The sequence below is a fragment of the Neofelis nebulosa genome, chromosome 8 (genome assembly GCF_028018385.1).
Source record: "Neofelis nebulosa isolate mNeoNeb1 chromosome 8, mNeoNeb1.pri, whole genome shotgun sequence".
NCBI classification, from domain to species: Eukaryota; Metazoa; Chordata; class Mammalia; order Carnivora; family Felidae; genus Neofelis; species Neofelis nebulosa.
This window is the reverse complement of record NC_080789.1, coordinates 5,267,991-5,289,439: the sequence shown is the minus strand read 5'-3', so window position 1 is coordinate 5,289,439 and position 21,449 is coordinate 5,267,991. Positions and strand designations below refer to the sequence as shown.

The 21,449-nt window shown below is 59.7% G+C and overlaps 2 protein-coding genes and 1 long non-coding RNA gene across 9 annotated transcripts in view; 2 read left to right on the top strand and 1 right to left on the bottom strand.

The window, feature by feature from the left end:
* PARVB (parvin beta) overlaps positions 1 to 3,841 on the top strand; it is a 104,205-nt gene extending 100,364 nt beyond the window's left edge. For all 4 annotated transcript variants that reach the window (XM_058741069.1, XM_058741065.1, XM_058741070.1 and 1 more), the window contains one exon: positions 998 to 3,841. In XM_058741069.1, the coding sequence (XP_058597052.1) occupies positions 998 to 1,074 (77 nt within the window). In that variant the 3' untranslated portion in view covers positions 1,075 to 3,841. The remainder of the gene's footprint in view (positions 1 to 997) is intronic.
* LOC131518721 (uncharacterized) lies at positions 1,641 to 6,816 on the bottom strand. The gene is made up of 2 exons (XR_009265257.1): positions 5,601 to 6,816; positions 1,641 to 5,504 (listed from the first exon to the last, which is right to left on the bottom strand). It is a non-coding gene; the product is annotated as an uncharacterized LOC131518721 (long non-coding RNA).
* The window catches only part of PARVG (parvin gamma), a 25,080-nt gene continuing 9,050 nt past the window's right edge, over positions 5,420 to 21,449 (top strand). For 3 of the 4 annotated variants that reach the window (XM_058741072.1, XM_058741075.1, XM_058741076.1), the window contains exons 1-10: positions 5,523 to 5,661; positions 7,358 to 7,452; positions 9,979 to 10,043; positions 11,815 to 11,917; positions 12,604 to 12,744; positions 13,237 to 13,352; positions 15,739 to 15,794; positions 17,107 to 17,129; positions 19,889 to 19,947; positions 20,149 to 20,217. In XM_058741072.1, coding sequence (XP_058597055.1) covers positions 5,651 to 5,661; positions 7,358 to 7,452; positions 9,979 to 10,043; positions 11,815 to 11,917; positions 12,604 to 12,744; positions 13,237 to 13,352; positions 15,739 to 15,794; positions 17,107 to 17,129; positions 19,889 to 19,947; positions 20,149 to 20,217 — 738 coding nt within the window. In that variant the 5' untranslated portion in view covers positions 5,523 to 5,650. Of the gene's footprint in view, positions 5,662 to 7,357; positions 7,453 to 9,978; positions 10,044 to 11,814; positions 11,918 to 12,603; positions 12,745 to 13,236; positions 13,353 to 15,738; positions 15,795 to 17,106; positions 17,130 to 19,888; positions 19,948 to 20,148; positions 20,218 to 21,449 lie in introns of all 4 variants that reach the window. The other variant, XM_058741073.1, reaches the window with a different exon arrangement.

The window sequence follows — 21,449 nt, the reverse complement described above, 5'->3', positions numbered from 1 at the left end:
GCAGCCGTGGCCGGAGGTGGGAGGGTGCCAGGGCCGAGGCCTCAGGACCGGGGAGACCCTGGGAGCCCCGGGTGTCGGTGGGAGCCCCTGAGTTCATTCTGAGGGTGAACCGGCGGGCAGGCCGTTTCTCCTCTGCGAGTCTTGGTCTCCTGTGCCAAACGGGAAGGCAGGGGGTGGTGGGGAGGGTTATGCCAGCGCCCTGCGCTTGCCTCCTGCTCTGACAAGCTGGGCTTGGAAACGCTCTGGGACTCCGTGTAAGGACAGCTGTTGGCTCACGGCAGCCCCTCAGCCTGCCTTCCGTAAGAGATGCTATTTTTGCTTCTGGGGTTGAGTCCCTGCAGGGGGAAAGCAAGGTGATCGTGCTCTGGCCCGACAAGGGGCTTTTGCATCCCTTGCCAGTTCTACAGGGGAACAGGACTGGGGCCCAGAGCAGGGATGTCACTTGTCTGAGGTCACAGGGCAAGTGAGAACACCCAGGTGCCCAACATCCAGGAGGACCGGTCCCTTTCCCACCAAAGAAGGCAGCCTAGACTTAGTAGGCTGTCAGATCCTCCGAGGGTCCTGCCGTGGGCTACCCCCGGCCCCGTTGCCTGACCTCGAGGGTTGCAGGATGGAGTAGCAGCCCCACCCCGCCCTGTCCCAGAATGCCCACCGCCGGTCCTGGCACCGGATGGCCCGTGGGTGTTGGACCCAGTAAGCATCCTCTGCTGTTGGAGACCCCGCACCACGTGGACGCCACTGGTCCCCAGACCGGCCTCGCTGCAGACTCTGTCCCGGCCATCCCAGGTGCTCACTGAGCAGGCAGGTGGCCTGGGGGCCCCTGTGGCAGTCTGTGTCTCGGGAAGGCACTGCCCAGGGCGTCCCGGGTGTGGTGGCTGTCGGTCTTTGAGCCAAGGTGCTCCGCTGTGGACGCGACAGCTGCCCCGTGTGCTCCTGTGTGCTGGCACTCGGGCTCAGGTGTCCTCACCCCGCCCACGGTTTCCGTTTCCTTCCACAGACGTGGTAAACCTGGATCTCAAGTCCACACTGAGGGTCCTTTACAACCTGTTCACCAAGTATAAGAACCTAGAGTGACCTCGGAGAGCAGCGGAAACCCCTGTGCGGGGCGGGGAGGCCCGCTGGCTTCCCCTGCGAGCCAGGGTTATCCCCGCCCCCACCCCCGACTCCACCCGGCCTTTTCGGGTCTTGCTCTCAAACTCCCTCGTGTAACTCCTGTAACTCTGCAGCGGGCAGGACCCTTGCGAATCCGGGGTTCTGTGCTCCTGTCTTGTTTGTGATTCCTCCGGTGCCCCGGTCGCACCCACACCTCCCAGCCCGTGGGAGGGGCACCCCGCGATCCTCTGGACCCAGCGATGAACCGCCCCGGGCGATGAGAACAGCATCAGTAGCTGTCCCCGAGCCGAGACTCAGCTGGACCGTTCTGGGGGAATCTCCGTGGAAGCAAGACCTTTCCCGTAAAAAGCATCGTACGGTTTCAAAGACTGCTTTTAAAGTCCCAGGAGCTTTCGATGGAACAGGAGGGCCTGTGCCGTGTTCTTCCTGACCAGTGTTCTTTCATTCACTTTTTGCATGAACATCTAAGACCCAGATGACCCGCTGCCGTGGTGTGGGAGGAAGGATTTGCTGAGGCTATTTCTGTATTTCTTTTCTTCTTGTTCTTTTTTTTTTTTTTTTTTTTTTTTTGGGACAGCCAAATGGGTTGTGTTAGGAGGTACACCTAAAATGTTGCTCGATCCATCTCAGAGGCCCTGTTTGGGAATAGATGCATTTTTCAAACTTCTAGAAAGGGGAGTCTATCAGCTTGCCAGGGGCTTCTAGGACAAGGTGCCACAGGCAGGGGGCTTAGGCAGCAGAAATGGGTGGTCTCCCAGCTCTGGAGGCCAGAAGTCCCGACATCACGGTGTTGGCTTATAGATGGCCGTCCTCCCCCTGGGTCCTCGTGTCGTCGTCCCTATGAGTGTCTGCGTCCTGATCTCTTATAAGGACACCAGTCATAATGGATGAGGGCCCCCCCATGTGACCTCATGTTAACATACGGACCTCTGTATAGACCCTGTCTCCAAATACAGTGACATTTTGAGGTACTCGGGGTGAGAGCTTCAACGTACAGATTCCAGGGGACACTGTTCAGCCCTTAATGGGGGGATATGAAGTGCTCCTCCCCCTCCTCCCGAGTGTGGCTTTCTAGAACCCTGCTGGCCTCTCCCGCTGGTCACTTGGTGCCACCCGCCCTCCTCCCCTGTCCACCTTGGCTCAGGAGAGAAATAGGGCCCTCCTGCTGTCCGCAGGCACCGTCGAGCTGTTGTGTCCTACTAAATCGAATGCCAGTGCTCACGGCTCACAAAACGGCTTAATATTCTGGCTCAGCCCCGCTGCTTCCAGGCTGGGGCTAGTTTCAGAATCGCCGTTTTGATGGAGGTGGTTTCCCAACGGGGGAAAGAAATAATTAAAACAGTATTACCGTGGTTCCTACGGATGCAGTGACATTAAAGATCCACGTTGACAAAATAGCCAAGGCTGGAAGGTTCCGTGCTGACTTCATTACACGCCTAGAATGCCAGCATCCTGAAAGCCGTGGAGACCAGTCGTCCGGCCCCGTTCACAGGCAGGCTTGGTGAGGGTGATCCCTGGGGGCCCAGGGGGCCGAAAGGGGTAGGAGTGGGGACACGGGATTTGGAAAGCACACGGCCTCAGGGTTTTCAGCCCAGACAGGCTCGGCACCACAAAGAGAAGGAAATTGCCCTGGAAGGCAGGGGGGCTCCGCGTTCCTAGGCGACGAGCCCTCTTCAAGCCCCGTGTGTTTCTGGTCAGAGGGTAAGAGGGATACTAAGATCCGGGTCAACTATGAACAGGCACCTTGGCCTCACAGTGCTGACTGCTGAAGGTCGTGGGTCCGGCAAAAGATGTCATCTCTCCAAACTGGTTTTATTCGAGTTGGATCAGGGGTGTGGATGTGCCTTCCACACACCTGTAAGGGGCCCTGGAGCTGTGTGCACCTCATTTCCCTCCCTTCCCCGTCCAGTGAGAATCGGAGTTGAAAGCATGGCCTGGACATTCGCACGATGGTGGGGGGGGGAGGGGTGCAGATGTGAGGCGGAGGGCAGGGCCTCCTCTGGGGACGGTCCCCTCTCCTCTGATCAGCCCCATTGGCCACACTGGGGCATCTTCTTGGGGTGGCTTGGGCAGCAGAAGCAACTTTCCTTAATCCCGGAAAGTTCTAGAACCCTTCCTCAAGTGACCCACATTTTCAGTGAATTGTGTTTCCATGAAGGAGGCCCCTCCACAGGAACTAAGGAAAAGCCAGCTCGTTTGCGCCCGAGGGGCGATGGCTCAGGGTCTCCGGGGCCCGAGTGCGGGGTCGGGCGGGGGTGGTGAGTTGGTCACCTTTGATCCTTCTCCGAGTGGCTTTTGTTCGCGTCCTCCGCCGGCCACGGGGAAGCCGCCTGCAGCTTCGTTTCCCCTGTGACAACCGCGGGGTATCCTGTCGGCCAAGCCCCGTGTGCCCCAGTGTCCTAACTGCATGTGACAGAGAGCTGTGTTTTAAAGGAACCAGATGCTTTTTTCAGCCCCTTCGTGTGCCCGTGTTTCACAGTCTTTTTAATTGTGTTAAGCCATGTCTGTTTTGGGTTTCTGGATATTACAGAAAAGCCGCTAAAACCCTGGCTGTGCTGTTATGCTGCCCGCCTGGCTGGCCGCGGGAAGCTGAGGCTTTTCCTGAGTGCCGCTGGCCAGCACCCTCTATGCAAACCTGATCTGTCCTAAGCCGGACACTCGGTCAGGAGGGTGCCGGGAAGTGCAACAGTGTGCTGTTATTTATTCCAATAAAGAACTCGAGAGCGTGGGGCCGTCCGCTGCTTGTGTCTGGTTTTTCTCTCCTGCGCTTGGGGGTCATCGGTTCGCGCCAGCCCGGTGCTGGGGGCTGGGACGCACAAGCTCCAGGAGCTTCCGATCGGACCAGGCCTGCTGGACAGCGGCGCTGTCTCAGGGGGTGGCGTCCTTAACGCTGCAGGGCGAGGGACCCGGGTGACCCTCGGCGGTGGCCAAGGGCTCGTGCTCCACGCTGGCCCTGCTGTGAGCCTTCCCTGCAGAAGTCACGGGGTGATTCGGGCGCCTCGAAAAGAATCCCCGATTGCCGCCCCAAAGAACCCAGGCTTCGGACAATTGCCTGGTCCAAACCCGCTTTGTTCCCATGTGACTGCTGGCTGGTTAGTTCTCCCTCGCTTTCCACGGTGGGAACGTCCCTCCAGTTTCCCTCCCTAAAGAGCCACCTTCCTTAATCCAGGTTCGGTTGCCTGTAACTGGGGCCGCTGTAGTTGCTTGAGGCAGAAAGGAATCGAACGCAGGAAATGAGGTGGCCCCAGAGCCACAGGAAGGCTGGCGCGGCAGGCTGGGGACAGACCCCCACGGAGGACGCTTCGAACCGCACCGTGGTGCCGGCCGTCCCTGCCGTGACCAGGAGGCTGCTGAGTGGCTGCTGCCCCGCGGTTTCAATTTCGAGCCGGATACTTTCCGTCCGCCTCTCCAGATGCCTCTCCAGCGTTTTCCGCGCTGGCCTCCCGGACGCAGTCCGTGCGTGCGCTGCCTTGCCTCTGGCTTCTGTTTGGACTTGGCCGGTGGGAGGCCCCGGCAGGAGGGAGCGTGGGGGAGAGGGAGCGAGGTCGGGGGGGTTTGTACTCCAGGGCCGCCCCTCTGCGGGGCCACCGGGGTCGGAGGGCCCCTCTACCACACCCCTGGCTGGCGGATCTCTCTCTCTGGGCTCTGGTGTCCACTCTGGCCTCTGCCCCGTCGGGCCCTGGGGTCGTGATAACTCACTCATGTCACTAGTCTTGGGCTGTGGCACCGTCTCTTCTGTGTTCCCTTAACCCGGCCCCGGTAGGCGCTTTGTCCAACACGCTTCAGTTTCCCTGCGTGGATGGGCCATCCCTGCCGGGACGTGGCGGTGCACCTGGCCCGGGAAGCAGGGGACGCAGGGCCACGCCGTGCCCGTCACACCTGCCCCAGCAAAGCGTGCAGCTGTCCGTCCCCACCATGCTGCAAACTGCCTCTGCTTCTTAGGCTGGTACCTCTGTGAGCAGCGACAGCAGGTACAATAGTACCTGCCTCGGAGGCCGGTTCCAGTAAACTTAAAGCCCTTAAGGGGCGCCTGGGTGGCTCAGTCCACTGAGCGTCGGACTTCAGCTCAGGTCGTGATCTCACGGCTCATGAGTTCGCCAGCTCCCCGTGGCGGGGAGGTGGGGGTCCGTGGCCTCAGTGGCTGGCTTGGCTGGTGCTGCCACTTGGAGATGGGGCGACCGCGAGGGACTGCTGGGGTTGCGAGGCGGGGAGGGGAGAGGGAGAGAAGGAAGAAGCGGCCACGCTGCGTCTCCTGCGAGGCATCTGAGGGCCCGGAGGTGTGGCTGGGTGGTTGGCGCTCGGGGGGCAGAGCTTTCCGTCGGGGCCGTGGAGGCACCAGGCCCTGAGGCCCAGCGAGGAGGAAGCTCCCTGCAGACGCAGCCCAGCAGGCCCTGCGGAAGCCGCAGGCCCGGAGGAAGTGAGCAGTGTGGGGGGTGGGGGGACCCTGCCCTCCCCCGGCCCCTCCAGCCCCCAGGGTAGGAACTTACTTTTCTCTGGAAGCCGGTGATCACCATTTGAGCTCCGCGCCCTTCATTTCATGGCAGCCAGGTGAGTCTCAGCTCCCGGGAGCCCTGGGCTCGGGGCTCTCTGCCAGTCTGTAATGTTCAGGAGCGACAGGGCACAGAGGGAGGGCTCCGGGGGTGGGGGCTTGTGGCGGCCGACCCCAGAGAACACACCCTTAGCTGAGAGAGGGACTCGGGCCAAGCAAAGCCCTGAGCCCCTGTGCACCCCCCCCCCCCACCGGCCACCCACGCGTAGAGAGGCGCATTTCCTCCCTCCCGGGGCCGGACAGGCAGAAGGGCACGATCCCACCTCCCCGGTAGCCAGGTGGACAGTCTCCCTTTCTCCGCACCATCTCCCCTGAGCGTCATCCGGCGTGGGGGGGGGGGGGGGGGAAGAAAGGCCACCCCGTTTCAGATGAAGAAACCGAGGCCCAGGGCGGGGAGGGGCTGCCGGGGGAGGGGAGATACCCTGAACAGAGCTGAGGCAGACACCCCCTGTGTCCCCTCCACTGCCTTCGGTGAGTTCTGAGTCCGGCCCTGTCTTGTAAAGACCTTTAAGGACCAGGAAGGGAGGGGATTCGCCCAAAGCCACGTAGGGTGAGGAAGAGCAAGCCTGGAACCCGGGCCTCCTCCTAACCCCCAGGCAGGGCTCTTTCCTCTTCTCTGGCCACGTCCCTCGAGCCGAATCCTGTCCAGAAGGAGGCTTGGGAATTCGGGGGGCAGGACCGGTCCCACAGCTGTGGTCTCCCCCATCCTTCTGTTCGGGATGGGGCCTCAGAGGTTCCCCGCGGGCCGGCTGCTAGGGCGATGGGGTGGCCCTGCCAGTGTCCCCATCTTGCCACAGCTCTGGGTCCCGCTGCTGTAGCCAGGTTTCCCCGGTGGGGTGGGGGGGGGGAGGGGGGAGGGCTGGAGCTGCCCCCCATTCTGCGGCCCCCATGTCTTTTTTTGGGGCCCGAAACGCTGGGGAAACGGGGGCCGAAGAGGAGGGCAAAGCTGCCGGCTGAGCAGGAGAGGAAGTGAGCCCTGGGGCAACAGGAAGGAGGCCGGGCTGGCTTCTCCAGGGGCCCCGTCCCGCGTGGGGTGAGCCCGGCCCCTGCCCCGAAGGAGCACACGGAGGGGGCCACACACACCCCTCGCGTGCCGGCCCCTCCCGTGCTGACGTGCGCGGTGAGGCCCCCAAAGCGCAGAGAGGCTGAGCCCGCCGAGCCCCATCGTGGACAGCCTCGTTCCGCGTCGGGCCAGGCGGGGCCAGGCCGCCCCCCGAGAGCCAGGCCCCCGTGGACCGGCAGCCGAGCCTGGGGGATGCCGCCATGCCAGCGTGGTCCCCGCATCGGAAGGCTGGTGGTGCCACTCCGTGCCCACCTGTCTCGGGCTCAGGGACCTGGAAGGGGCGGATCCAGTGCCCCCCTCGCCCTGCCCCCGTGGGAACTCAGGCACCGTAGATGTCACCCATCCGCGGATTCGCCTCACCCAGCCCTGCCGTACGCCCACCCCGGGCATCCCTCTGGAGCTTAACTCCAGGGTTTCCCAGATCTTGACAAGCCCTCAGCCGCGGGCCTCCCTCCACCCCTGCGTCCTGCCAGAATGGGCCCCACGGCCTACTTCTCATCAGGGAGACCCGTCTCCTTGCCTAGGCAGCCCCCGCCCACTCCCCGTGCCTCATGGTCGGAAAGGAACCACGGCCCAGAGCCAGCGCGGGGCTCCTCGGATGGTGATGCCCCCCTGTCCCCCGCATCCCCCAGGGCCGGCAAGGCAGAAATGGAGCCGGAATCCTTGTACAACCTGCTGCAGCTCCCGAAGGCGGTGGGCCGGCCGGCGGAGGAGGAGCTCCCACAAGGTGCCGGGCCCAAGTGGGGCTGGGGGTCCGCGCAGGGCGGAGGGGCGGGTCTGCGGGCAGGTCCGGGCCCTGCCTTGCTTCCCAGGTTGTTAACTGAACACCCAATTTGTGCAGCCCCTGCCTATGCCTTCTGCTTTATCCTTGGCAACTCCCACCCCCGCTTCTGGAAACTTTGGCAGGTACCCCCACACCGCTCATAACCACACATCTCGCGTTTGACGATGACACTGGTAACGCGATATTAACTGCTCCTACGTGCTGTGCACGTCCTACAAGCTGTACCTCGTTTATCGCTCTGAGGGTAGGCGTTCCTGCCTCCCTTGTATGCGCGAGGAAACTGAGGCCCAGTGAATAACATAGAGGTGGCAGGTGACTCCGTTAACGCGGTGGAGCTGGGGTTGGGAACCCAAGGAGGGGAGCCCCAGCATTCAGGTTCCCCTCCCGCCATGCCCTACTGGCAGATATCTGCAGGGATCTGACTTGGCAGGGGATGGGGGTTATCGATCTGCTCCCTTCACTCGTGTGGGTCCCTTTAAATAGTGGGTGGGCATAAGGGCGCCTGGGTGACTCAGACTTTGGCTCAGGTCACGATGTCCGTGAGTTCAAGCCCCGTGTTGGGCTCTGTGCTGATAGCTCAGAGGCTAGAGCCTGCTTTGGATTCTGTGTCCCCCTCTCTCTGCCCCCCCTCTCAAATATAAATAAACATGAAAAATTTTTTTCATGTTTATTTATATTTGAGAGAGACAGAGACAGAATGCGAGTGGGTTGGGGCAGAGAGAGAGGGAGGCACGGAATCCGAAGCAGCTCCAGGCTCCGAGCTGTCAGCACAGAGCCCGATGCAGGGCTCGAACTCACGAACCGTGAGATCGTGACCTGAGCCGAAGTCAGAGGCTCAACCGACTGAGCCACCCAGGCGCCCCCCAAAATTTTTTTAAAAAGTGGGTGGGCATAGGACGGGGCAATTCAATGGGTGTGGGTCCCCCTTTTAACAAGTCTGTTTTCTGAGCTCGGGGAGTTTGTGGCCACTGCCCCTGAAACCTCCCTTCCCAAGGAGATGTTTGGAAAGGACAACGCAGGTACCCAAAGCTGTCAATCCCCCTGTTACAGAAAAGAGGCGAATCAGGAAGCAAGCCAAATGTCCCGCTCAGCAAGGGCGTTAAGTGAACTCACTAGAATTTATGGAACCTTTAAGACATAAATATGATGACGGAGGAAAAGTGTGACATAGTTGAAACGTAAGAGCAGAATGCAGCTTGAGCTAGACCCTGTGAATACAGCCTGAATTTTAAGATGGGCGATGTGGCCGAGAGACCCCGGAGCAGCGAGCGAGACCCTGGGGGCCGGGCGGGCATTGCCCAGAGTCGAGAAGCTGACTTCCTTAACTGCCTGGTGCTCTCTGTTTATAGACGGTTTAACGCTGGAAAGCATCACGAGCAAAACTGCTGTTAGCGGTGGGTTACTTGAAAAAATATTTATTTTGTGTTTCGCAGTGGATTTAGAAATGCTCAAAGTACTGGCAGGCACAGCTGGAACATGGGATGATTCAGAGCGGCAGGAAACCTGCTCCAGGAAGGAGCTGGCGGGGGGTGGGGGTGGGGTATCGCCGGAGGCTTTCACCCACCCACCCGCTCCCCACACACCGGTCCAGAGACTGCCCGGGCCCAGCGTGTTAGATCCCCCCGCCTCTTGTCAGGAGATACGGGGCCGGGGAGAACTTGAAGGTTTTCAGATCATCTAGGAAAAGTCTCCAGCCGCGTCGTGGGAAGACAGAGGCATTGCATTTTGTGAACCTGGGCAAGGCAGTGCCCCCCGTGGTGGCTCAGTTTCCCCCATGTTCATCGAGACTAGATCCTCTCGGCCCTGCCATTTGTGGGTGCTGCGACTCTAAGGCTTCGGGAAGCTGCTGACCAGAGGGGTCAGCCAGGGTGGTCTCGGCGTCCTGCCCGTGCCAGGGAGCCAGACAGACTGGGCTGAAATCCGCCGTGGCCCCCTGGTGCCCGGCCCCTGGGCTCGCGCGAGCCCCTCTGCTTGAGTACGTGGGTGGAATTGCCGGATAAAACACAGGACACCCAGCTAACATTTGAATTTGAGGAGGAAACGGTTTTCCAGGCGAACTGTGTCCCCAAAATACATTGTTGTGCCTGAGGATGAGCTGGTGCTCATGAGGGGAACCAGAGGGAAGGGCATTTGGGGTGTGGCTGGAACAGCACGGGCAAAGAAAGAGGTGTGGAGGACGAGGCGTGTCTGGGAGGACCAAGTCACTTTAGATGTTTGATGCTCAGGGTGTGTGTGTGTGTGTGTGTGTGTGTGTGTGTGTGTGTGTGTGTGTATCTACTACTGTGTGTCTGTGTATCTGTGTGTGCGTGTGCGTGTGCACCCGTGTGTATCAGTGACCATGTCTGTGGATCTGTGTGGGCGCACGTGTGATGCAGCAGGACCCAATTCCCTGGGTGTCGAGGTGCCGGGCTGCCCAGCCCCCCCCCCGCAGGGACCCCACACGCGTGTCATGCTCACCTCTGCTTCCAGGAGAAAAGAAGAAGTACCTGCCACCCACCTCGCGGGGGGACCCCAAATTTGAAGAGCTGCAAAAGGTACAGCTCCTTCCGCGGTCTCCCCCCTGCTTTCTCTGGGGGCAGTCTTTCCGTCCCCTTGGGGCGGGGTCTGTCCCGCTCCTCCCCTCTCTGACCTCAGCCTGGCAGGTGGTGACCCTGCAGGTCCCCGGGAGACCTGTCGAATGGCTACATGAGGGAACATTTATTGAGCACCGACTGTGTGCCTTTACGCAGATGATCCCCACAAGCCTCACGACGGTTGAGAGGGATCTGCCGTCCTGAATCCCATGGAGTGAGTAGGAGGCTCAGAGGGGTGACCTGGCCTGGGGGGGACACAAGGCCGGCCAGCAGAGTCTGACCCAGGCCCCAAAGCTTGTACAAACTTGCCCCTGCTCGGCTGTGCACGGCAGTGGAGAGCTGGCAAAATGGGCAGAACGGGGGGTGAGTCACCCGGGCCCCCCCCCCCGCCTCCCGCGTCTCTCCTTGGCTGGGAGGCTGCCGCTGCACCTGCTGGACCAGCTCGGTATAGGCAGGTTCAGGCCTCCGTTTTCGTCTGCCTCATTGCTCCAGTCTCCACGTGGCCTTTCTGGTGCCTCCTCCGGGGAGGCCTCCTGGCCTGCACCACCTTCCATCCCCCCAGATTGTGGCCGTTTTCCCGTCCCTTCTTCTCTCCCTCCCGTTCCCCGGCTCCCTCCATCCCACCTTCCCCACCGTCAGGCCCTGGGACCCGAGTGGAACCAGCGAGGCCCTTCCTGGAAACCTGACGGCGTGCCGACACGTCTTAGTTGGGGCTCCTCCTGGAGCTTACCCTGAGAAGGATTTGGGTGCAGGTAGTGAGCCAGGAGAAAGGAAAGCAAGTGGGTGGGCCCCTCCGGGAGCAGGTGCAGAGACGGAGTAGCTGGGAGGTTGGCTCCCAAGTCCGGAGTAGCCGGCGCTGCTCCCTTAAAGGCACGGGGCTCTGCTTCCTACACTCCCGGCCTGTTGAACCCGGGCGGGGACGGACGCCCCGGCAGAGGTGCAGAGGGGAGCAGGGGTGTGTGCCTCAGTCGTTGAGTCTGGGGGATCAGGCGGGACCCCAGCAGCCCCTGTGTGGGTGTCCTGGGGCTGGTGCCACGGAGCACCATGAGCCAGGTGGCTTAAAGCAAGGGGAGTCGAAGGTCTCCCAGCCCGTAGGCCGGAAGTCCTCAATCGAGGTGTGGGCAGCGTGGGTCCCTCCCGGAGGTTCCGAGAGGGAACCCCATCCCAGGCCTCTTGCCCGGCGTCAGGCGGCTCCGGCGACCCTTGGCGCCCCTTGGCGCCTAGACTCGCCACGTGGGTCTCTGCCTCCCTTGTCACGGGGCCTCCTCTGTGTTTCCAAAGCCACGTCCCTCCTCTCCTTCTGGGCTCTCCCAGAAGTGCCTACTTAGATCCAGGTTTCTACCAACAGCCTCTTCAGGGCAATTCAGGCCTTTCCTGTCGAGGGCCTTCAAAACTCTTCCCATTATCCGGTTCCACGGCCACCTCCCCGCTCTCAGGTACTTGTTATGGTGGCCTTCCGGGACCAGCACCTTGCACAGGACAAACAAACAGCACCCCCCCCCCCCCGCCCCCGCCAGGGCCCAGGTTCCCGCTGAAGAGAAGCAGAGGGTCTTTGGGAAGTCAGACTGAGAGGGCAGGGAGGGCTTCCCGGAGGAGGTGACGTTTGACCTGGCCTTGACGGATGGTATAGGAGCCGGCAGGTGGGAGGAGGGCCTTGCGGGTCAGAGCTGAGCCAGGTGGGGGAACCCGGCGAGGAGTGGTCCCGGGTCAGCCATCCCCTTGGGGTCTTCAGGTGCTGATGGAGTGGATCAATGCCAAGCTCCTCCCAGAGCACATCGTGGTCCGCAGCCTGGAGGAGGACATATTCGATGGGCTCATCTTGCACCACCTTTTCCGTAAGCGGCTGCTCCCAGGGTACATGGGCCTGGGCCCCAGCACACCCCCCCCCCCCCCACCTTGGCCCCTTCAGGCCCCGGGGGTGGACTCCTCAACAGCCGCCCCCTCCCCGTCGCCGTTGTGATGTCGGGCTTGGTCTGCGCACCTGCCTTCTGCCCACAAAGCCGTGAGGTCCCAGAGGGCAGGGGTGTGCCCGATTCCGGTCCTCAGCTGACCTGGGGCCTGGCTCAGCAGCGCCCTTTGTGGGACCCTTGGTAGTTGGACAGAACGATCCTGCCAGCCCCTTCCGGAGCACCTGCCAAGGAGCAGGTGTGCTTAATCCTCAGAAAAACCCTATCCTCTTACTATCCCCATTTTATGGAGGAGGAAAATGAGGCTCGGAGAGGCCTCGTCACTTGTCCAGCGTCTTGCAGTGGGGAAGGCGGGGGAGTCAGGGTCTGAGCTTAGGAGTCTAGGCCACCCTGCCTTGCGAAAAGGAAGTGCACGTAGCTGAGCAGAAGGCTAAGGTCAAGGTGAGGTGGGCCAGTGGAGGGCGGCTCGGAGGGCCGGGGCTCGCTCGGGTCACAGGGCTTGTGGTGGTGGAGGAGGCCTGGGGGGGCACGGTTCTCACCCCTCCCTCCCTGTCCTGCCTTTCTCGGCCTCTCCCCCCGACTCCCTCCTGGGCCCTCTCCCGATCTGCCCTCAGAGACGCTGACTGGGCTCCGGCTGGACGTGGAGGAGATGGCTCTCACGGTCCCCAACCAGAGGCGCAAGCTGGAGGCCGTCCTGGAGGCGGTCAACCGCAGCCTGCAGGCAGAAGATCAGCCGCTCAAGTGGAGCATGGACGGTATGTGGGGCCTCGGCTGGAGCGGGGTCCCCGGGAGGATTGGGAGGTGGTGATGTAACAGTTTTCAAGCCCAGTTTTTGTTGGGTTGCGTGCCTTCACCGCTGCATTTAACGTCCCGCTTTCAACAACTGATGGGCATAACGTTGGCCCTGAATTAAGCCACACTCATCTGAAGCCAACGGTTTCTTGCACTGGGGCCCCCACTGTAGGGCCTCGAGCGGCTCAAAATTGTAAAGAGTGGCTGTCTCTGTGTCGAAAGCCCCGTCCACTTGGGGAATTGTGCCCGTGGGCTGTATTCGCAGAGCAGGGTGATGAGAGCACAGGGTGGCTATTTTGGGTTCCGAATAAGTATCTCCAGCCCTCTGCCTTCCAGAAGGCTGGAGGCAGATCTCCTTGGTCTTCAGAGGGTTGTTGGGACAATATGGAGCCCTCCGTGTGGCCCCAGGTATCGGTGGCCCCTTCCGCTCTGACCTGTGCCCTCTCCCCTCCCAGCCATCTTCAACAAGGACCTGCTGGCCACCTTGCATCTCCTCGTGGCCCTGGCCAAGCGCTTCCAGCCCGACCTGCCCCTCCCGACCAACGTCCAGGTGGAGGTGATCACCATGGAGGTACGGGGCTGGGTGCTGGGGGGACCCGTGTGTACAGGCTGAGCATCTTGGGTCCATATCACCGTACCCTGGATTAGGGGGTGCTGCGTGGGGAGGGGCTGAGCCAGGGTGTTTTCTTAGGAGCCTCAAGATATAGCACATCCCTCCAGGACTGCAGAGGGGCCTGGGCTGGAGCTGTGGGTGGAGATACTGAGAGTCCGTGGTGGCGGGGGGCATAGGGTCACGTGGTCACATGGTCACATGGGCCATAAGTGGTCATCTATCTGTTCATGGCCTTTCAGGAGCCTTCATAGTTTTGACCCGGGCCACTGCGGTGTTGTCCCTCATTCACCAACGATGGCTGTGACCGTGCAAGGGAGCAAAGGGACCTGCAGGGTCCCCTTGCTCTAGCACATGCACAACTGGTGCTGAAGCCCATGTCCCCGGAGCCCATGGCTTCTCCCTCAGCAGAGTCTGAGCATCACAAACGGGGCCCTCACCTTCTCCTGCTCCCCATTACTCCCTCCCCCAACTTCTGAGTGCCTGGATGAGCCATGGGGCTTCCCGTCTTGGAGCTTACGTTTCAATCAGATGAAATCATTCTTACTTCTTTCAAAACCGTTGATTAAAATTCTCCACTAAGCAGTGTCAGGACTTTGTTTATACTTCTGATATAAATCAGAGGTGACTTCATTCCTTCATTCCTTCACTCATTCACTTATTCATTAATCCATCCACCTACCTATCCACCCATCCATTTACCCATCCATCCATCTATCCCTTCACCATTCATCTATCCATCCACCCATCCACCCACTCATCCATCCACCATCTATCCACCATCCACCCACCATCCATCCATCCATCCACCCACCCACCCATCCATCCATCCATCCACCACCCATCCATCCATCCATCCACCTGCCCACCCACCAATCCATCCATCCATCCATCCATCCATCCATCCATCCATCCATCTACCCACCCACCTACCCACCCCCCAATCCATCCATCCACCCATCCACCCATCCATCCATCCACCATCCATCCATCCATCCATCCGCCATCCATCCATCCATCCATCCACCCACCAATCCACCCATCCATCCATCCATCCACCATCCATCCATCCATCCGCCATCCATCCATCCATCCATCCACCCACCTACCCACCCATCCATCCATCCATCCACCATCCATCCATCCACCCATCCATCCATCCACCCACCTACCCACCCACTAAACCATCCATCCACCCATCCACCCATCCACCCATCCATCCATCCACCATCCATCCATCCACCCACCATCCATCCATCCATCCACCCACCAATCCACCCATCCATCCATCCATCCACCATCCATCCATCCACCCATCCATCCACCCACCCACCTACCCACCCCCCAATCCATCCATCCACCCATCCACCCATCCATCCATCCACCATCCATCCATCCATCCGCCATCCATCCATCCATCCACCCACCTACCCACCCACCAATCCATCCATCCACCCACCCATCCATCCATCCACCATCCATCCATCCACCCATCCATCCATCCACCCACCTACCCACCCACCAATCCATCCATCCATCCATCCATCCATCCACCCACCCACCTACCCACCCCCCAATCCATCCATCCACCCATCCATCCATCCATCCATCCACCATCCATCCATCCATCCGCCATCCATCCATCCATCCATCCGCCCACCTACCCACCCCCCAATCCATCCATCCACCCATCCACCCATCCATCCATCCACCATCCATCCATCCATCCGCCATCCATCCATCCATCCACCCACCTACCCACCCACCAATCCATCCATCCACCCACCCATCCATCCATCCACCATCCATCCATCCACCCATCCATCCATCCACCCACCTACCCACCCACCAATCCATCCATCCATCCATCCATCCATCCACCCACCCACCTACCCACCCCCCAATCCATCCATCCACCCATCCATCCATCCATCCATCCACCATCCATCCATCCATCCGCCATCCATCCATCCATCCATCCGCCCACCTACCCACCCACCAATCCATCCATCCATCCATCCATCCAGTCATTATTCATTTGTCATTCAGACCAACACATGTTTATTGACTCCCTGTGAGCCAGGGACTGAGTGAGACTCTGGGGATATCTGGGGAACAAGACAGACATTGTCCCCATCCTCATGGGGCCCAAGGCTCATGAGCAAGAAAGACAATTGAGCCAGGCCACGGTGATGAGCACCATCCAGGAGCCGCCCTGAGGAGGGAAAGAGGTAGAGTGAGCTGGGCTCTGGGGCTGCGCTGGCCACTACAGTCTTTCAGTGGCTGCTGGTGTGGGTCCCCGAGTTTTCTGGGATTACTCAATTTCTTCCCTGTTTTTCTTTCTTAGAGCACCAAAAGTGGTCTCAAGTCGGAGAAGTCGGTGGAACAGCTCACTGGATGCAGGTGAGGGGAGAGTCAGGGCTTGCAGCACAGGCCGAGCTATATTATTTGGGGAATGGGTAACAGGGCCTGAAGCTGGGGACAGATGTGCCCGCCCTTTGTGGGAGGGACCCTCACATCTCGCCAGCTTCCTCTCAGCCCCCAGAGGGCCTCCCTGACCCCTCAGCCCTGCCGGGCACCTTTTCACCTTGCTGGGCCTCGCAGGGCATGGCTCTGGCTGTTAGGCATGCCCCCCCCCCGCCCCCGGCCCCGCCCCCTGCCAGCTCGTTTGTCCTCTGCACAAAAGCAAGCAGAGTTGGGGACAGAAGGAGCTGTGGCTCCCAGTCATGAGGTCACACTATAGCCATTGTGGGCCAGGAGGAATCTAGACCTGGGGTCACAGGACCCCGATGCCATGTCGCTTCCCAGAGCCTGGTGGCCGAGGGCTGGAGCCAAGGGCACCAGACACCAGCATTTATAGAGCACCTAGTGTGTGCGGGGCGGGAGGCTCTGTCCTTGGGTGTCCACGACAGCCAGCTGCTTACTTTTCGTGCGTCTGGACAAGCAGCTTGCTCGGCTAATGGGCTCTTCCCTCTGCCCTCCTGGAGGTAAAGCCTGGCTCTCTGTTTCAGGCTGCCCTCTCTACCCTGCACAGCCCAGTCCCCTGTTGAGGGCCTTGGTTGCAGGGGCCACCCGGCCCTCCTGGGACAGCTTGACCCGCTTTGGGCCCAGAACCTTGCTTCGAAGGGGTGTGGCTGGGGTGGAAAATTTGACAGAAGGTCGAAGACAAACCATTCAGAACAAGAGAAACAGAGTGAAAGAAGCCAGACGCAGAAGAGAGCGTGATTTCATTACACGGGCTCCCAGAATAGGCAAAACCAGTTCACAGCGGGAGGAATCAGGGCAGGGGTGATCTTTGGTGGGGGGGGGGGGAGAGCGGGGGCGGAGGAGAGCACATGGGGGTGCCGGGAAAGGTCTGTATCTTGTTGGGTGCTGATCACACAGGTGCGTGCATATGGAAAAACACACGCGCCTTAATCGTACAATTTGTGTGCTTTCTTGTATACCGCCCACCCGAACTAAAACAACAACCACAGAAATGACAAAATCCAGACACAACTAGGTGTGGAAGCCTCCAGGGTGGGGTGTGGGCCTCTTTCTGCCCACGCCCTGCGCAAGGGCCCTGCCTGCTTACGAACTGCAGGGAAAAAGGGAGCTCGCCCGTTTCTCTGGCAGCCTTGCTAGTGCTGAGTCTTGTCGTAATAAGAAACTACAGGTCTGAGGATATTTTTTAACCACGTGTTTACCTTTCTCCCCGCTGCAATTGTCCCTTTAGCACAGACAAGGACCCAGCGACAAGTGAGTACTTTTCCCACCGGGTGTGTGTTAAAACAGGCGGGAGGATGAAGGGTCACTTGCTGGGTGTCCTCTGCTCTTGCCTCTGCCCCCCGCTACTTGTATCTTGAGCCTTCTTCTGCTCCGTTTGTCCCTTCTTCTCTTCTCTCCGTCAGTCTGTCCCAGGATCGGGCTGTTTCCTCTCACGCTACTGCTCGAACGGCAGAGAGAGGTTTACAGTTCCCGCCGGTGGTCATGGTGGAGTTGTTATGAACGTGTGGGCTCTGAAGCCACATGGCCCGGGTTCAGACACTAATGTGCCCTCTTGTTAGCCATGTGAACTTGGGCAAGTGACGTAACCTGTCTGTGTCTCAGCTTTCTCATCTGTAAAATGAGATTGATAATGGCACCCACCTCTTGGACTGGTGAGGAGGGTTAAAAGATGATTTGTGAATGTGTTTAGCCCAGAGTGGGTGCCCCATAGTGACTGTGCAGTGGTGTGGCCACTTTTGTGACAGACATCTTCCCCTATTGAGAGATTGGTCCATCCATTTCTTCTTTCATTCATTCACTCAGTTGGCCTAGTCGGCTGTTCATCCATCCATCCATCCATCCATCCATCCATCCATCCATCCACCTACCCACCCACCAATGTATTCTTCCATCCATCCATCCATTCACCAATCCATCTGTCCATCCATCCATCCATCCATCCACCTACCCACCCACCAATCTATCCATCCATCCATCCATTCACCAATCCACCTGTCCATCCACCCACCCACCCACCAATCTATCCATCCATCCATCCATCCATCCATCCATCCACCTACCCACCCACCAATCCATCCATCCATCCATCCATCCATCCATCCATCCATCCATCTATACATCCACCTACCCACCCACCAATCTATCCATCCATCCGTCCATTCACCAATCCATCTGTCCATCCACCCACCCACCCACCAATCTATCCATCCATCCATCCATCCATCCATCCATTCACCAATCCATCCATCTATCCACCAATCTATTTGGCCATCCATACACCAGTCCACATCATCCACCCACCCACCAAATTACCCATCCGTCCACCCACCCACCAATCCATCTGTCCACACACACCCCACCAGTCCATCCATCATCCATCCATCCTAACATGATTTTTCTCCCTGAACCCTCCCCACTTAGAACACAGATCTGTATGGGCAGGGGGTTCCATGAGGGGTGCTTCACCTGCAAAGGTGGAAATAATGACCTTTGAGGGGCTTCTGAGAACAGGCTGAGGGAAGATGAGTGGGAGAAGGAAGGGAAAGGGAGGTGCAGGGAGGCTGGCTAACGTGTGTGTGTGTGTGTGTGTGTGTGTGTGTGTGTGTGCAGAGCAGCATGAGGACATGGGGTGTTGCTCGGGGGGCAGTGTTTGTCAGGCGGCAGCATGAGGGTGGGTCACATGGTGAGGGGAAAGGAGCCGGGCCTCCCCACCACCCCGTCTAGCACATTCATGCTGTTCTGGCTCATGTCAACCGAGCACACATTCGCCTCCCCATTTCCTGGCTCCTTCAGAGACCCGATTTCCCTGGCCACCCAGGCCAAGGGGTCCGAAGGGACTGGTGTCTCCACCATGATTCCTGGTGCACGATGCTATCTGGTACTACCTTTTCCCTTTCACTAATGAGAGAACCGAGGCACAGAGAGGTGAAGTGACTTGCTCAGAGTTGCACAGCTGCTGAGCATCAGCATCTGAAGGTAAATCCTTCTAGCCAGCTTGGGCACTCGGTGCCCGAGGACCCATCTTCCCTGGGGAGATGTGTTGGCTGCAAATATGAGGAGGGCTGCTTGTGGGAAAAGGGCATTTGGCTGAGGGCTCGGGTGTCTGAGGCGGGACGAGGCCCGGGGCTGCCAAGATGCCCCCTTTGTTCCTAAACCAGGCAGGCGTGACTCAGCTGCTGAGGGTGCTGGCCTTTGGCACGATGCGGGGCTCCGTGCCCTCATTCTGCCAATCCAGGAATGCGGGGGAGGAGACCCGCGGGCCAAGTGTCCGTCTGGGGCTGGGCCCTGCTCGGTCACCTACGGCAGCTCCCTGGGCTCCGTGGGCCTGTGGGTGGAGGGGGGGAATGGGGACGAAGGAGAGAAGCTTTCCAGGGGGAGGAGCGGTGGCTGAGCAGACGCACAGGCATCCACGGCAGAAAGGATGACCTTTTTTTGTTTTGTTTTATTTTTAAAGTTTTGTTTGTTTATTTATTTAGAAAGAGAGAGAACACGAGTAGGGGAAGGGCAGAGAGAGAGGGGGAGAGAGAGAGAGAGAGAGAGAGAGAGAGAGAGAGAGAGAGAGAATCCCAAGCAGGCTCTGAGCTGTCTGCACAGAGCCCGATGCAGGGCTCGAACTCACGAACCGTGAGATCATGACCTGAGCCAAGACTCGAATGCGTAACCGATGGAGCCACCCGGGTGCCCCAAGATGAAGTTTAGCGAGGTCCTACTGTGTGCCCAGCCGCCGAGCCAAGTGCGTTATCTGGTACCAAATCTCATCTTTGCGAAGACGCCTTCTAGTAGGTATGATCAGCCATAAAGGGCCAGAGAGGGCAGGCGGCTCCCCCTGGGCTACACGGCCAGGGGCGCAGGGACAAAGACACAGGCCCATGTTTTAATTCAAGAACCGTTGCGATGACACTACATCTCTCTGCGGACTGGGTATTCTGAGAAACTTTTATGGAAATGCGTCCCTGTTTGGCGCAAGGATAATAGCATCGTAATGAGGTGTTTATTGGATCTGTCTGCAGACGACGTCTTTGATGAATTATTTAAACTGGCTCCGGAGAAAGTGAGAGCTGTGAAAGAGGTAAGAGAGATCAAAGCTCCCAGTCACTCTCCCACCCGTCTGCCTCGTGTCCTGGGGGGTGCAGGGGAAGGGGCAAGGCCCTCGCTCCTCACCTGCTGTGCTTCGGGCGCCATGCGGGGGGCTTTCTGTCCCCCCCTCCCCCAAAGCGGAAGGCGGAAAACCTGAGCCCCGGGCCCGACGTCCGTGCTCTTCCTTGTGTAGGCCATTGTGAACTTTGTCAACCAGAAGCTGGATCGCCTGGGCCTGTCTGTGCAGAATCTGGACACCCAGGTAGGGTCTCAGGTGCAGGGTCCCCGGGTAGGGCAGGGTCACGGGGTGCAGGCGGGGAAGAGGGTCCTGCGGGGCACGGGGAGCCTCAATCCGCCCCCGTGGGGCCTGTGATGTGTCACCTCTTGGGGACCTGGCACCTCTCCGATGGCGGACGTAGCTGGTAGGTAGGCAGTCTCACCCACCAGGGACACCGTGGGGATCTCGTGAGGCAGGGACCGTGGGTGTGTTTTACGCAGGGGCTCATCTATGCCGTGGGAGCTCTCCTGGTGTCATTGTGTCTGCTCACGGCTTTGAGCTAGCTGCCGGGCGTTGTCTTAGGTTCCGCCACAGCCCTGAATCTGTGGGCCCCCGGTTGCTCGGCCCCCCGGGGCTGACCTACACCTAGTCCCCGCGTGGGGCAGGAGCCGGATCTTGCACGGTCGGCATCGGCATTCTGCGGGGGGCCACAGTTTTCCGTGAGGATGCTGTGCACCTGCGATACTCCCTCAGCACGGAGGGGAGCGGGGAAGCCGACGGGCTGATCACCGGCGCGGGGCCTTCTGGCGGTGATGGAGCCCCCCCTGGACGCCAGACACATCAACCCGCTGTGGCGGGGTCGGCGCTGGGCCACCCGGGTTCTGCTCACGCGCCACGGTGGCGGTGGGGGAGGGAGGCGGAGGTCAGGTCTGGTCCCTGGTGGACTGAACGACTTGTGGTGACTTCAGCCAGAGGTGCTGACTTCTCAGACACACCCTGACGTTAGCCAGAGACGGGCGGGGTGTGATCTGCTCCCGTGCCTGGTTTCTAAAGCCAGTAAAGCCCTCACTATGCTCCAGGCTCTGCGCAAAGTGCTTTATACCTACGAGCTCATTGACTCCCCCTGACAGTCCCCGAGGTGGGAACAGATACTGCCCCGTTTTATACAAGAGGACGCTAAGACACAGAGATGTTAATTAACTCGCCCAAGGTCACACAGTGATAGAGCAGAAGACCTGGGATTCGAACCCAGGGTGCCGAGGCCACAGTGTGTCCTCATCACCACGTCACATGGTGGCCACGTGAGAAGCCTGTGTGTGATGTGGCGTGGTGACGTGGCAGGGCGGACATACGAGGCTCGGAAGCCAGGTGGACACGTGTGGCCCCTGGGCTTCAAGGACACCTCCTCCACGTTGTCTGCACGGCCTTGGTTTGGACTTCTGTGGACCTCGGACACCTCTTCTTTTAAAACGAGTGTAAGGATACGAGCCTCGTGG